This window comes from Ceratotherium simum, chromosome 16, assembly GCF_057802395.1.
Source record: "Ceratotherium simum simum isolate JZ-2026a chromosome 16, ASM5780239v1, whole genome shotgun sequence".
Classification (NCBI taxonomy): Eukaryota; Metazoa; Chordata; class Mammalia; order Perissodactyla; family Rhinocerotidae; genus Ceratotherium; species Ceratotherium simum.
Window position 1 is genome coordinate 2716325 of NC_141915.1, and position 15064 is coordinate 2731388.

Here is a 15064-nt window from a genome sequence, read left to right on the forward strand (position 1 = left end):
ATCACTTCAACCAGTAATGTTACAGAAATAAGCATTACTTGCAACAGATGGTAATTATTATTATGTTGGTCATTGGCATATTTAGATTTTTTTTTCTTCCTTTAGGTGTCCTGCACCCCATGTAATATACCAATTGGAACCCCAGTGAGTGGCTATGCTCTTTACCAGCGACACATTAAAGCAATGCATGAGTCAGCACTCCTGGAAGAACAGCGGCAGAGGCAAGAACAGATAGATTTGGAATGCAGAAGTTCTGCAAGTCCATGTGGCACCTCCAAGAGTCCAAACAGAGAATGGGAAGGTAGGTAGAGCTATCACCGCAGAGAACTTTTCTGAAGGCAAAGCTATACTCAAAAGTGGTGTCCTTTGTAATTTATCAGCAGGTCAGTTGATTTATTACACTTGTCCCTAACAGATAAAATTTCTTTAAATTGACTTCAGTTAAACTATTAAGGAATGTTAGTATGATTGACTGCTAAAGGGTGGCAGTAACATTTTTAGTAGAGTTCTGAAAATGTGAGTTTTCTGATACTCATCTTTATGCTGGAAGACTATAAAAGCCGTGCCTTATGCTCCATTTGTATGAGTTTTCAGAGTGAGAAGTGTTATCCTGTCCTCCAAGAAAATCACCTATAACAGGGTAATATTCTGATTCTGTGATAAGATGGACAACAACTTTGTGTAGTGTATACTGCCAATCAGACCCTGACTCAACCCTCACCTCAGCATTTACCAGTTGTGTGGCCCATGGGCAAGTCACTTAACCTTTCTGTGCTTTAGTTTTCTCATCTGTAAAGTGCAAATTATCTATCTAGTTATATATTTGTCTATATCTCTACCTTGCTGAGATTACAACCCATAAGAAAGAATGAACATTCAATATTGTTTTATAACACATGGCTCAGCATTATTTTATATATAATATAATATAATGTCTAATATATTAGTACATACTAATTAGCACTTAGTATATATGTAGTGTAATAGATACCATGAAGGTTCTATTATCGTTATGTCACTGTTGTTATTTCAGGTGACAGATTTGAGTTGTGCGTGTTCCTTTTAGTTGGTGCATGATACACTTAGTTTCTTTTAAAAAAAGAAGAAAGGAATGATTTCCAAATTTTAATAAATTCTTCTGGCATGGTTAGAAAATGGCACATGTGTTCTGATTGATAGTTAACTTATGGACTATATGCTATGATATGCTTAGGATGTAAGAATATTAAAGTCTTCTGTGATTATGGTTTAGATTTTTGGAATGATTCTGAAGGCTCTTTGTAGTACCTTATGTAGATAAGCAGGAGCTCTTTATAGAATGCCATGCATTTCAAAGGCTATTTAATATAAAACAGGAACTGTGGTACTTAACTGATGCTGCTGACTCCCCTTCCCAGTCACACCATTAATGAGTCGTTAGTTACATGACACACAACCTCTTATGTCAGAGTTTTACATATAAGATTGTTAGTGTTTTAAATATAAATCTTATGCTAGTAAAAATGTGAACCAGAGTGATAATACCCATCAACACTGGGTATATAATAGGTGCTAAATAAATATTTCTTGAATGAAGGTAGAAACATTGGTAATTTTGGGGCTTTTGTATATTGTGTCTAGAGAATCCTTAATCCCTAACTCAGTAATGGACACGATATCTACTTAGTAATTACATGTTGAAGGAATGAATTAAATGAACTACAGACTATAAACAGACTTAGCAGAAGTGCTTGTCTTTTGAGCATTCCAATTATGAGAAAATCTATCATTATGAGAATGATAAATTATAAAATAATTTAAAAGTCTATTGATCTATTCCTTACAAAATGATGCAGAATAGATTTTGTGAGGAAAAATTAAAAGCTAGAAAAAATGACATTCAAATGGTATTTGCTGAACTCATGCTACAGCTTGATATTATTCAGTTAGTAATATCTGGATCATTCTAATATGTGTATCATAGTTATTTGAGGACCTAACTTCTTTCTTGTTTTCCCTGAGGAAGACTCACCCTGAGCTAACATCTGTTGCGAATCTTCCTTTTTTTGTATGTGAGCCCCCACCACAGCATGGCCACTGGCAGACGAGTGGTGTAGGTCCATTCCCGGGAACCAAACCCGGGCTCCTGAAGTGAATTGTGCCAAACTTAACCACTAGGCCGCTGGGGCTGCCGGGGCTGGCCCCCTCAATATCTTTTCTTGATCTACTTTACAAAATGAGTTGTGTTTGGGAGCTGGGGAGACTGAACCAGGCTAGAGCCCCAAATTCTGAGACTCCAAACTCAACTGCATTTCTCTGTGGTCAATCACATTAATCCGTGTGGTTTAAGTCTGAGTGGTATCCTAATTTTTATTGGTAATGCAATTGTCTTAAAACCAAACTGTAATTATATTTTTGATTAATATGACACCAAGATATTCATTAATATGACACCAATTTGGTTCAAGGTGACTCTCTATGGACTGGGATGGTTGATTACATTTTATCCCAAGGTTAAGTTTTGTTTTAGCTAATCTACCTAGTATGTTCATCCAGTAATTTATTTAACAAGTGCCTAGAATCTCTCCTAAATTTATAGCTATCCTGTAGTTCAGTGTAAAGGATAATCTCCCAAATAACATTTATATATTTACACTTAAACTGCTTGTATGTAGAATGTTTGATACAAATGTTTTCAGTGCAACGTCATAGAATAGTTTATAGACTGTTAAATATAGTGAGAATGAAGATTTAGATATAAACCATCACCAAACTAGTATAGTCCACCTGAATTAGGACCATGGTTTTGACTTTTCCCTTCATGGTTTCATTTAGAAAGTAATAGGCAGCACCTGTTGTCCAGCTGTTTGCTTCTCATTTTTTCTTTTTCTTTCTTTTTGTTTTTTGGTAAGAAAGATTAGCCCTGAGCTAACATCCAATGCCAATCCTCCTCTTTTTGCCGAGGAAGATTGGCCCTGGGCTAACATCCGTGCCCATCTTCCTCTACTTTATATGGGACGCCGCTACAGCATGGCTTGACAAGCGGTGCACGCCCGGGATCCAAATCTGCGAACCCTGGGCCACCAAAGCGGAGCATGCGCACTTAACTGCTGCGCCACCGGGCCGGCCCCCGCCTCATTTTTTCTTAATGTCAATGGTACAAATAATTATTGTAGATGTACCCTTTTAAAGTGGCTTAAAGCCTTTCCATCTGTAGAAATGCTTGAAAAAAACCTTAGAGAATTATTATTTTCACTTTCCAGTAACGTTTACACAAGTTGACCCCTGCTTTAGTTTGAAGCCTTTTTCCTACAGTACAGGAACTCAAACTTAAACATGTAGAGATAGAGTAAGAACTGAACTTCTAATGCAGGTTTAACAAAATCTATTCAATAGAAATAAGAGTTAATGCTTCTATGCACCTGAATCTAGTTTGCTTATTTTGTTGTTGTTTATTTCTTTATTTTTTCAGCTCTGAGTACATGATGATTGAAATAGCTGTATTTAGAACAATCTAAATTTCTGTCTTTTCTTTTTCTTTAACACTACTATGACAAAGTGAACTTTTCCACATAATTATAAACTTACTGGAAGTGGTAAAACAATCAGATACTGAATTTATAATACACTATCATGTTAAATTCTCTAGAAAGGAAGAAGTGATGTTCTTTCGAAGTTGGTTTTTTCCGTAAATTTGCACAGTATTAGGACACTTAATAATTTCACTCGTTATATTAATATTTCAAAGACGGAAAGAGTACCATCATCTTGATGGATACCCCAGAGGCATCTGAAATTCAACACCCTGTGCTTCAGGGAAACGTTGTTGCACTGTGGTTTAGAGCTCAGGGTCAGGAATTACACTGCTTTTGAAGAACCCCTGGTAGTATGACCTTGGTTGGGCAATTTGGTGCGATTCTTCTGAGTCTCAGTTTCCTTATCTATAAAATGGTGTTAATAATCTCATTGGTCATGAGGACTAACTGAGATAATTTATGTAGTTCACAGTGCTCTGAACATAGTACATACTGCATATTAGCTGATATTACTATAATTATTTCTGGTTTTTAAGAATATCTTAGTAAACCAAGGAACATTTTATGCCGTGTGCTAATGAATCTCTATTTGAAACCAATTACAAACTTTCCACTTAATAGACCTTCCCTTTGGATAGGAACTATCCAGATGTCCACTATTACTTACTATAGTGCAGTGAGGAAAAAAGGAACCAAAAGAAATGTTTAACAATTTGAAGAGAGAAACAAATTGTTATTCACAGGATAAGATCATCTGCCTAGAAAGCCTAAAAGAATCAACTGAAAAGTTATTAGAGCTAAAAGGAAAGTTCATTAAGTTTCTCAGGAAAAAATTTATGTACAGAAATCCACATCTTTTCTATATATCTATAGTAATCAGTTATATATATACACCCATATATATGAAAAAGATGGTTTTCTTAGCAACAAAATACCTATGAATAATTTTTGACAAGGAATGCATAAGTCCTATATGAAAAAATCTAGGTTCCTCAATTAGAAAACTCATTATTATAAAATGTCAAGTCTCTTGTATTCATAAATTTAATGCAAGTCCAGTGAAAATTCCAGTGATACTTTGTTTGGGGAGGAAGTACTCAAAATGATCTTACATAAATGTATAAGACTAGGTAAGCAAAAGAATAATAAAATGAATGGGAATTTGTTCTGGCAGATGTTAAAATGCCACAAATCTAAGTGGTTTGGGTTACAGATGATTTTCGCTTTCTTCTTTGAGCTTTTCTGATTTTCCAAAATTATGTCGGTTTTGTTTTAAAAAGGCAAAAATTATATACTATATATAAAATTATATATATATTTTTTAAGTCTTAGTATGACCCTGCATATCTGATATGCCCTTTAAATGCTTAAAGTTTTTTTATACTTTATGTGGAGGTAAATTAGGTGGAATAATTTTCATTAGCATTATTGCAGTAAAATTCATAGTTTTCTAAGCTTGTGTAGGTTATTTGGAGTAGTTCAATCTGTGTCTTTTGAAAGTCTTCTTCTATTTCTTAATCACATTTACTTCTGTGAATATTTAACAGTGGGCTTCAACAGTCTAATTTTAAGAGTTGAAATCCTCAGAGATCTGACCTCTAATTCAGGCCAGACTTCAATTCACAGAATGGCTGGATAATATAATGTTCGCCTGGTGTGATCTTTATTGTATGTGAAAACCCTTGATTCTCCTAATGAGAGGAAAGAGAAGTTCTTTTTCCTTTAAAGGGCAAAAATACTGATTGAATTTTTGAGGATTTTCTTAGGTCCTAGTGATGGTGCATACACAGAAGATTTAGATTTATAGGATTTCTTAACCTCTCTCTGGGTACTCCTTGCTAGAAATTTTAGACCTTGATATTAGTGTATAGTTGGATCTGCCCTTGGATGGTGTGGGCTTGGTCCTTTCACACTTACTATTTTAATTTGGGGTTCTTCCCTTATTTTGATAACTTTAACTTTCATAGGAAAATCAGTCGCCTATATGCCTTATGCTGAGGTCAAACGTGCTCTAGAACAGGAAGCACAGATGCACAGTACCGCAGCAAGGTCAGCATCACCGTATAGGCTCTCTCCGAGAGAAGTCAGTAAAGCCGCTCCACAGCCTGATATGCGTGCAGCCCGCTATAGTGTCCCGCCAGGTAAATATTGTTCCTCCGTGCAGTGGCTGCTGGCCATCCACCTACGGATGTTAGACGTGGGTGCTTTAATCTCGTGAGAACTGCTCTTCCAGGACATGGCCTTGCTATTTCAAAATTACTTGCTTATTTCTCTGCATTCCATTATCAGTTGTATTCAATTGAGATTCACTGGGCCACTGGGAGATTTGTGATCACACATGTATGCTGTGGCATTGACTGGCTTTTCTTTTAAGAGTACATGTACTTTGTAAAAATCATGAGATTCTGCCCCCGCTCCAGAAATTCAAGTGCTTGTGAGAGCCAGAATCAGTAAATGTTTCTCAAATTATGCAAGGTGCAAAGAGGACATATAACTGGTTGTCCATCATGTCTGTATATTCTCCAAAATTGTGATACCAGCTATTCCTAAGTAGCACCCTTTTTTCTCACCTTCTTTGTGAGGTCCAAAGAATGATGGAGGGAGAAAAAAAATTATTAAAGATTGCCATCTGCATATGCTAAGCAGAAATAGTTTGAAATGAACATCAGCTTGAAAACTCTGGTTTGACAGGGAGTTGAATATTTCAACCTCACAAGTATCATTTGTGAACTTAGTATGTATACAGGTTTATTTCAAGTGAAAGAGAAATTTAAAATAGACGTGTTCACCCTCAGCTTCATCTTGCACTTATAATTTGTGATTAAAAATTCAGGAATGACTGAGATAGGTAGAATGTTGCAAACTAGAAAATTGACTATTTTAAATCATTTTTCTCTTCCTTTTAAAAGTCCTTCAGCCTGCTCCACATCAAGTGATAACTAATCTCCCTGAAGGGGTTCGGCTTCCTACAACTCGACCCACTAGGCCACCTCCTCCTCTCATCCCATCATCAAAAACCACAGTGGCTTCAGAAAAACCATCTTTTATATTGGGAGGCTCCATCTCACAGGTAAAATGGCTTCTCTTCCCAGTAGATTTCCTGTTGGATATTGCTTTCATAAAAATTTTCCCTCCTTCTCATAATAATTTGTCAGAGTCCTAATAAATAAAAACCTGTCTATGTATGAAGAGACAATGACCAGAAAATGCAGCAATCACTGTACTCCATTACACACACAGGAAGTTTGTGTGAGTTATGTGCTCAGATTGAGTGGCCATGGCACACTGTCTGGTTTAACTTATGAAAGGGACACATGTGCCCTGAAGTTTAGTGTAGTGTAAATGAAAATGGAGTGTTTCCAAATACTAGTGTATTTGTTGACTAACTATTGTAAAGGCTCTAAATATTAAATTGTAGATGATTGGTAAGCCTTAGTTTATTCTGACTTTGACTTTGGCCATTATATCTCTTTTTTTTCCTGGTGCTTTATTTGTTTTTTTAATATGGTCTGATCTTAACAGTTCAGTTTTTTCTAATGTGCACAACCAGTGACCACATCCCTGTCGGGTTTTAGAACATTTCCATCACTTTAGAGTGTTTTCTCATGCCCTTTCCCAGGCAGGCTCCTCTTCTACTGCCTGAAGCAACCACTGTTCTGCTTTCTATTGTCATAGATTAGTTTTGCCTTTTCTAGAACTTCATATAAATGGAATCATACAATGGTGCACTCTTCTGTGTCTATCTTCTTTAACTTGAGCATAGTGGTTTTAGGGATTTGTCCAAGTTTTTGTGTATCTGTAGTTTCTTCCTTTTTATTGCTGAATAATACTTCATTGTATGAACATACCAGTTTGTTTATCCATTTTCTTGCTGATGAAAACCTGAGCTGTTTCTAGCTTTTGGCTACTATGAATAAAGCTGATATGAACATTCTTGTACTGGGGCTCTTTGTAGACATATGTTTTCATTTCTCTTGTATAATTCCCTGAGAGTGGAATTTCTGGGTATATGTGTGTTTTACTTTATAATTTTCCAGAGCAGCTCTACAGTTTTACATTGCTGCCAGCAATGTATGAGCCTTCGGGTTTCTCCATTTATTGTTGTCAGTCTTTTTTATTTTAGTCATACTGGTGGGTGTATAATATTTCATTGTGGTTTTATCTTGCATCTCCCTGACAATAAATGATGTTGAGCCCTTTTTCATATACTTATTGGCCATTTGTACATCTGATTGTGAAGTGACTGTTTAAGTCTTATTATCCATTTTTATTGGGTCTTCTGTTATTAGATTGTAGAAGTTCTTTATATATTATGGATGAAAGTTCTCTGTTAGATATGTGTATTAAAATATTTTCTCTGTTTGTGGCTTGTGTGTTTTATTTTGTTACTGTTGTTTTGATGAGCAGAAGTTTTAAATTTTGATGAAGTCCATAGATAAATTTTTTTTTCTCTTTTCCTTTAAGAAGTCTTTGCCTGCTCCAAGGTTGTGAAGATATTCTCCTATGTTTTCTTCTGAAAGTGTTATAGTTTTTGCTTTTACATTTAGGTCTATCTATGATCCATGTCAAATTAATTTTCGTGTACAGTGTGAGGTCCGGATCAGCATTCATTTATCTGGATAATTTGTAGTTCCAGTAACATTCATTGAAAAGTCTTTCTCCCATTTTATTGCTTTAGTGCATTTGTCAAAAGTGATTTGACTATATATTTGGGTCTGTTTCTGGACTCCCTGTTCTGTTCCATTGATCTACCTGCCCATCCTTTTATCAGCACCACGGTCTTGATTGCTGTAGCTTTATAGTAAGTCTTGAAATCATGTAGTATAAGTCCTGTAGTGCTTTTATTTTTCAAGATTGTTTTCACTCTTCTATATCTTTTGCATTTCCATATAAATTACAATCAGTTTGTTAACGTCTACAAAAAATTCTGCTGGGATTTTGGTTGGGATTGCATTAAATCTGTATTAATTTGGGATAGGAGTGAAGATCTTAAACAAATTGCATCTTCTAATCCATGAACGTGTTTATCTTTCCATTTATTTATTTCTCTCAGCAGTGTTTTGTAGTTTTCACTGTAGAGGTTTTGTTAGATTTATTTTCAGTTAATTGGATTATTTTTAATGTAGTTTATGTTTTTATAAATGATATTATTTTTTAAAATTTTGTTTTCCAGTTCTTGCTAGTATATAGAAAAACAGTTGATTTTTTTTATCTTGACTTCGTCTCCTGCTACATTCACTTATTGCGTCTAGTAGGGTTTTTTGTTTTGTTTTTGGGTTTTGGGGGTAGATTTCTTAGCATTTTCTCTGTATGCATGTTATATGCAAATAAAGACGATTTTACTTCTTTCCAAACTTTATGCCTTTTCTTTTTCTTCATTTATTGAACTGGCTAAGGTAGAACTTTTAGTACAATGTTTAATAGAAGTCATGAAGAGGATATGCTTTCCTTGTTGCCCATCTTAGGAGGGAGGCATTCAGTATTTCACTGGTGGGTATGTTAACTATAGACTTTTCATAGGTGCCCTTCATCAGATTGAAGATGTTTCCGTATATTCTTAGTTTGCTGAGAGTTTTTATTTTTTTTCCTCTAGTTCTTGTACTTTTCAACTTCAGAATTTTTTATATGGTTCTTTTTTATGATTTCTTTGTCTTTGTTGTTATTCTCTATTTGGTGAGATGTCATTTTCATACTTTCCTTTAATTCTTCAGACAAGGTTCCCTATAGTTCATATTTATAATAGCTGATTTAAAGTCTTCTTCCAGCAAGTCTAAAGCCCAGGGACAGTTTTTATTCACTGCTCTTTTTTTTTCCTGTGAATGGGTCATACTTTCTTGTTTCTTTGTAGGTGTTGTAATTTTTGTTTTGGACATTTTGCCTAATTTAATATGGTCTCTCTGGAAATCAGATTCTGCCCTCCTCTCCCTAGGGTTTGTTGTTGTTGCTGTTTGTTTTTGTTTTTGTTTATTTGCTTAGTGACTTTTCTAAACTAATTCTGTAAAGTCTATATTCCTGTGTCATGTGTGGCCACTGAAATCTGTTTAATCAACCTAGTGGTCAGCTAATGACTAGACAGAGATTTCAATGCTTAGAATGAATAAGTTTCCCAGTCTTTACTGAGGGGCTCTCTGTGTGTTGGGGTATGCCTTCAACATTCAGCCAGGCAGCTGACAACTCCGCCTTAGTCTTTACTTCCGTTACTGTCACAGAGCCTTAAGGTCAGCCAGAGGTGAGAACTTAACAGCCTTCTCATATCTTTCCTAGGCACATGTACAGCCTTGCACATGCACGTGGCCTTCTGGATTCTTAGGAAATATGTTGGAGCTTTTCAAACCCCCTATGAACATCTCATTTCTTAGCTTTTTCTGTTGAGGTTTTTCGTTAGCTTTTTTGCCCCAGCTGTTATCTACTGCCTCAGGCAGTAGAGAAGTTAATCAGTTGACTCTAATTGTTTTTAACAAGCGTGCACCTCCTTCCCCAGCACATTCAGGTCCACTAAAGACAGCCTTGCAAATGGATCTCCCAGAGAACCACTAGACAAGCCAAATAATGACAGTTATCTGGAAATATGGCTTTTAAGTCATTCGAACCCTGTTCTTTCTCCTTTGGTGGCTTCTAGGCTTTTGGTTTTCACCACGATTGAGAGCTGTTGATTTTCAAGGCTACCACAGAGCTTGGGGGTGTGGGGGAGTATATGGGAGTGGCCGTAGAGCAAGCTCATGCCGTAACGCTCACTGTTCTTACCTAGATTCTGCTATTTTTCTTGAATAAAAGCTCCCAGATTTATGTAAGCCTTTGATTAATTCCAGAGTTCTTAAAAGGTTGATTCTTACAATTTTTGCTTGTTTTCTGGTTGCCTTTATGGAGGAGAGTTTTTGGAAGTCCTTACTATGCCATTTTCACTGAAGTCACTATCGCATAGCATTTAAGAGGAATAAACACTGTTAATAATAATAGCTTACATTCTGAGTATACTGTTAAGTGCTTTATTTATGTAATTTGTGACTAATAAATACTATCTACATGAATTTATGGTAATTTCAGAAGGCGTATCTTGCTCCCTTTATTTATTTTTTTGAGGAAGATCATCCCTGAGCTAACATACATGCTAATCCTCCTCTTTTTGCTGAGGAAGACCGGCTCTGAGCTAACATCTATTGCCAATCCTCCTCCTTTTTTTCCCCCAAAGCCCCAGTAGATAGTTGTATGTCATAGTTGCACATCCTTCTAGTTGCTTTATGTGGGATGCGGCCTCAGCATGGCCGGAGAAGCGGTGCATTGGTGCGTGCCTGGAATTCGAACCCAGGCTGCCAGTAGCGGAGCGCGTGCACTTAACCACTAAGCCATGGGACTGGCCCTCTTGCTCCCTTTAAAATTTTTTTAATTTAAGCAGTCTGTGACAAGGATTTTCTTGCTTTACAAATACCTATTCTTAATTTTGGGTTTTAGGGTATAAAATTTTTTTGTGTGTGTGAGGAAGATTAGCTTTGAGCTAACATCTGTTGCCAGTCCTCTTCTTTTTGCAGAGGAAGATTGGCCCTGGGTTAACATCCGTGCCCATCTTCCTCTACTTTATATGTGGGACACCTGCCACAGCGTGGCTTGATAAGCGGTGTGTAGGTCCGTGCCCAGGATCTGAATCTGCGAACCTCAGGCTGCCAAAGTGGAGTGCATGAACTTAACCACTATGCCACCAGGCTGGCCCCAGGGGTGTACATTTTTTTGTGTGTGTGTGAGGAGATCAGCGCTGTGCTAACATCTGCCAATCCTCCTCTTTTTATGCTGAGTAAGACTGGCCCTGGGCTAACATCCGTGCCCATCTTCCTCCACTTCATATGGGATGCCGCCACAGCATGGCTTGCCAAGCAGTACGTCAGTGCTTGCCCGGGATCTGAACCGGCGAACCCCGGGCCACCGCAGCAGAGCGCGCACTTAACCGCTTGCGCCACCAGGCTGGCCCCCCCAGGGGTGTAAATGTTTTATAAACAGAAATGTGAACATTAAATTTATAGTTGACTTTGTGAAAAAACACTGTTGTTTTTGTCTTTTAAAACTATTTTTAGGGAACACCTGGCACTTATTTGACTTCTCATAATCAGGCTTCCTACACTCAAGAAACAGCTAAGCCTTCAGTGGGCTCTATCTCTCTTGGACTGCCACGGCAACAGGAATCTGCCAAATCAGGTCAGTGAGTAAAAACTCATAATGTTTCTGTATTTGTAGCATCATTGTCAGTAATTCAGCACTTGATCTCTTCACATTTCTCTTGCTTTGGTCCGTAGCTACTGTGCCCTACATCAAGCAGGAAGAATTTTCTCCCCGAAGCCAGAACTCACAACCTGAGGGGTTATTGGTCAGGGCACAACATGAAGGAGTGGTCAGAGGTAAAATATGCTGTTTGGCAGAAATATTAAACTTCTGTCCCCAATAAATTTATTAAAGTAAGTCATTAAATATTTTAATGATGGGTTAAGTTAGAGCCTTTAAAGTGTAAATTTAAGTTTTCTTTCCGTATAAAAATGGTTTTAAAACTTTGAAATTCCATATTTCAGCAGTCCTTAATAATTGCAATATTACTTTAAAAGTACATTTCAATAAAACTAAAACTGTTCTTTTTGTGCTGCTGTTTCCTTCTCTTCTTACCCCTCTCCCAAGTAGGGGCTGATTTTTTTTGTTTGTTGTTTTTTGCAGGGGTAGGGAGTGTAATTTGCTAATGATTTTGTTTTTATTCAGGTACCACAGGAGCCATTCAAGAAGGAAGTATAACTCGGGGAACTCCAACCAGCAAAATTTCTGTGGAAAGCATCCCATCCCTACGGGGCTCTATCACTCAGGTTAGTTATGATCATTCCTAGTATACTGGACAATAGCCAATGAGAAAACTAGAAGTAAAATCTCAAGATCTTTGGCTGTTCCAGCAATATAGTTTTGTGGTTGTGTTGTTCATTCAGACTGGGCCTTGGTGATGATAAACCCCAGATCCATAAACCATCTGCAGAACGATATTAATGTGATCATTTTGACCACAAGCTATATTATCTATACCGTAGCTCATTTGAAAAGGTCAATTATTTGCAAATTGGCTGAAGAAACAAGTTCTAATTGATGCAGCTCTCACTGTCTTCCTGGCAAAGTTTTCACCATGGTTCAGCTTAAATAGAAATTGAGAAGAAAATCATTATAAATTATTTGCTTGCCTTTTGCCCTTTGTGAAGAGGAAGGAAGGTCTGCAGTCTTAGTATGTAAAGCTGCCTTGCTAGAATCTAATGCTAAGCTAGGAAATAAGGATGGTGTTGACAAAAGCACCAAAAATCAAGTATCTTCTTCCAATTTTAGGCTAAATAAATTGCTAATTTTGATTTAAAAAAGGGTCTTCCTTTTCCTCAGTTTGATGTTAATTTTAGTTTGAAATGTAAAACATTCCTTAGCCTCTTTATTAATATAGATCTGGAAAAAGAAAGTCCTGTTTTGGGAAATCATTGTGAACTGAATCCTGTGCTTTTACATGTTGTACCTGTCACAAGTTTTCTTTTCTATTCTTCTTCCTTGTCTTTTGTTCTCATTCCCTAGGACAGTGGTTAAAGTGTGGTCCCCAGACCAGCAGCGTCAGTGTCACCTGGGAAGTTGTCAGACATATAAATTCTCAGGCCCCACCCCAGATTTACTGAAGTCTCCCCTGTGGGGGCGGGGCCCAGCAGTCTATGTTTTCCAGCCCTCCAGTGATTTTGCTGCGTGCCCGTTTGAGAACCATGCCCTAGGACCTTGCTGACCAAGTGTAGTCTGTGCCCCAGACTATCAACATCACCTGGGAGCGTGTTAGAATAACGCAGAAATTTCAGTCCCTACTCCAGACCTGTTGAATCAGAATCTCCATTTTAATACGATTCCCCAGTGTTCTTCCCTAAGGCATGGTTTATATAGAGTATCTGGCGTATAGTGATCTAGAAAGTTACATACTAACTTTTCAGATTGCTCCTTCCGCATTTGACCAAAGTATACGTTCCCCTGAAATTAGTTTTCAGAACAAGCAAACACTTTAATGTAAACAGAAGAAAAATAAATGGCCTATGTATATTATTTTTTCATCTTCATTTTCACTCTAATATCCAAACTGTAGGTAGAAAGACAGAATGAACTGGATCAAATGAGGGTAGGCTGTTTATCTGTTTATTTTCAAATCAGTTGGTCCACATGACATGAGCTCTTCAGAAGTGGATGTTAAGGATTTCCAGATGTTAACTACCAAGCTAACTTAACAGCTGGATGAATAAATGTATTGCTCTCATCAGTCTTCCTGCTGTAAGCATGTGGTTTCAGATTGTCCTCACTAGAGGACACTAAATGTGTGAGTTGGCTAGGTTTGGGCCTCCTACTCCCGTTTCAACCCAAGCGGCTCACTTTTTCAAAGTATTCTACATATTAGGTTCCATGAATGATTTCCCTTGAAGGAAGTGTTCACTGCTTAATGGAAGGGTAAAAATAACCATGACCATAAGCAGCCCAGAAGAGGACTAATGATGGCGAAAATTCAGATGATGTGACTTAAACTAAATTCATGTCACAAAATGGAGGCATCTGAGTTTTTCTTCCCCTCCTCTTATTGATGACCAGGGGTCTAACTCAGCAGACAGTTTGGTACTTGAAAGTTCTTTTTTTCTCTTATCACAATATGAGAGAAAGTTGTGGTACTCTAAATTTAAAGCTTAATTTATTGTCTTATTTTTATTAGAAAGTTTGTAAAAGCTTTCCTACATTTGCATGATTTTAGGCCTTAAGACAAATTTTTTTTCTAAGAGTTAAGTGCCTTCATAGAGGTTTGACTTCAAGGTGGGGAAAAAGCCGATTCAACTTATATATTAGCAGTTTAAGAAGTTTTGTGTGGCAGGGTTCAAGGGTGAAGTTACAGTATTTTTTTTATGTTTATAAAAACTTAATGTCTGATTTCCTCTCATGTTCTTGTCCTTTCTTCTTTGAAGATATGGATTGATCCGACTGTCAGTGTGGTAGTTAAATTTTCTGAGCATCTTGCATTTTCTCTAAACTCAAGTGACTCTTCCAGTGCTTGTGTTTGATCTGATGGCAGGGTACCCCGGCTCTGTCCCAGGCTGGCATACCAGCTGAGGCTTTGGTGAAGGGATCCATTTCTAGAATGCCCATCGAAGAGAGCAGTCCTGAGAAAGGCAGAGAGGAAGCTGCATCCAAAGGCCATGTTATTTATGAAGGCAAAAGTGGACACATCTTATCATATGATAGTAAGTATTGCGTTTATACACTGAAGCCAACACTGTTATGTGTGACTGAAAGCATGGGCCTTGGTTCCCCACATACTTTCTTTGGGGAAGTTCCTTCCCTGCGCCCAAGTTTCCTCTCTGTAAAAGGGGTTCATGACATACCGTCTCATGAAACTTTTGTGAAAAATTAACTGAGAGAGGCAGTGAAAAGTGATCGACAGTGCAGAGCCCATAGTAAGTGTCCCGTTGAGTGGCAGCCACTGTCGTCCACTGCGGTCAGTCAGTTTAGCCTAGGAAAAGAATCTTGGTTTAACTTTA

The 15064-nt window shown here is 37.3% G+C and overlaps 1 protein-coding gene across 30 annotated transcripts in view; it reads left to right on the forward strand.

Moving 5' to 3' along the window:
* Positions 1-15064, forward strand: part of NCOR1 (nuclear receptor corepressor 1) — a 156256-nt gene that overhangs the window by 106747 nt on the left and 34445 nt on the right. For 15 of the 30 annotated variants that reach the window (XM_087440338.1, XM_087440351.1, XM_087440348.1 and 12 more), the window contains 7 exons: positions 106-301; positions 5483-5656; positions 6425-6585; positions 11579-11699; positions 11798-11899; positions 12249-12349; positions 14599-14767. In XM_087440338.1, the coding sequence (XP_087296464.1) occupies positions 106-301; positions 5483-5656; positions 6425-6585; positions 11579-11699; positions 11798-11899; positions 12249-12349; positions 14599-14767 (1024 nt within the window). The remainder of the gene's footprint in view (positions 1-105; positions 302-5482; positions 5657-6424; positions 6586-11578; positions 11700-11797; positions 11900-12248; positions 12350-14598; positions 14768-15064) is intronic. The other 15 variants (XM_087440356.1, XM_087440349.1, XM_087440360.1 and 12 more) reach the window with 1 other exon arrangement.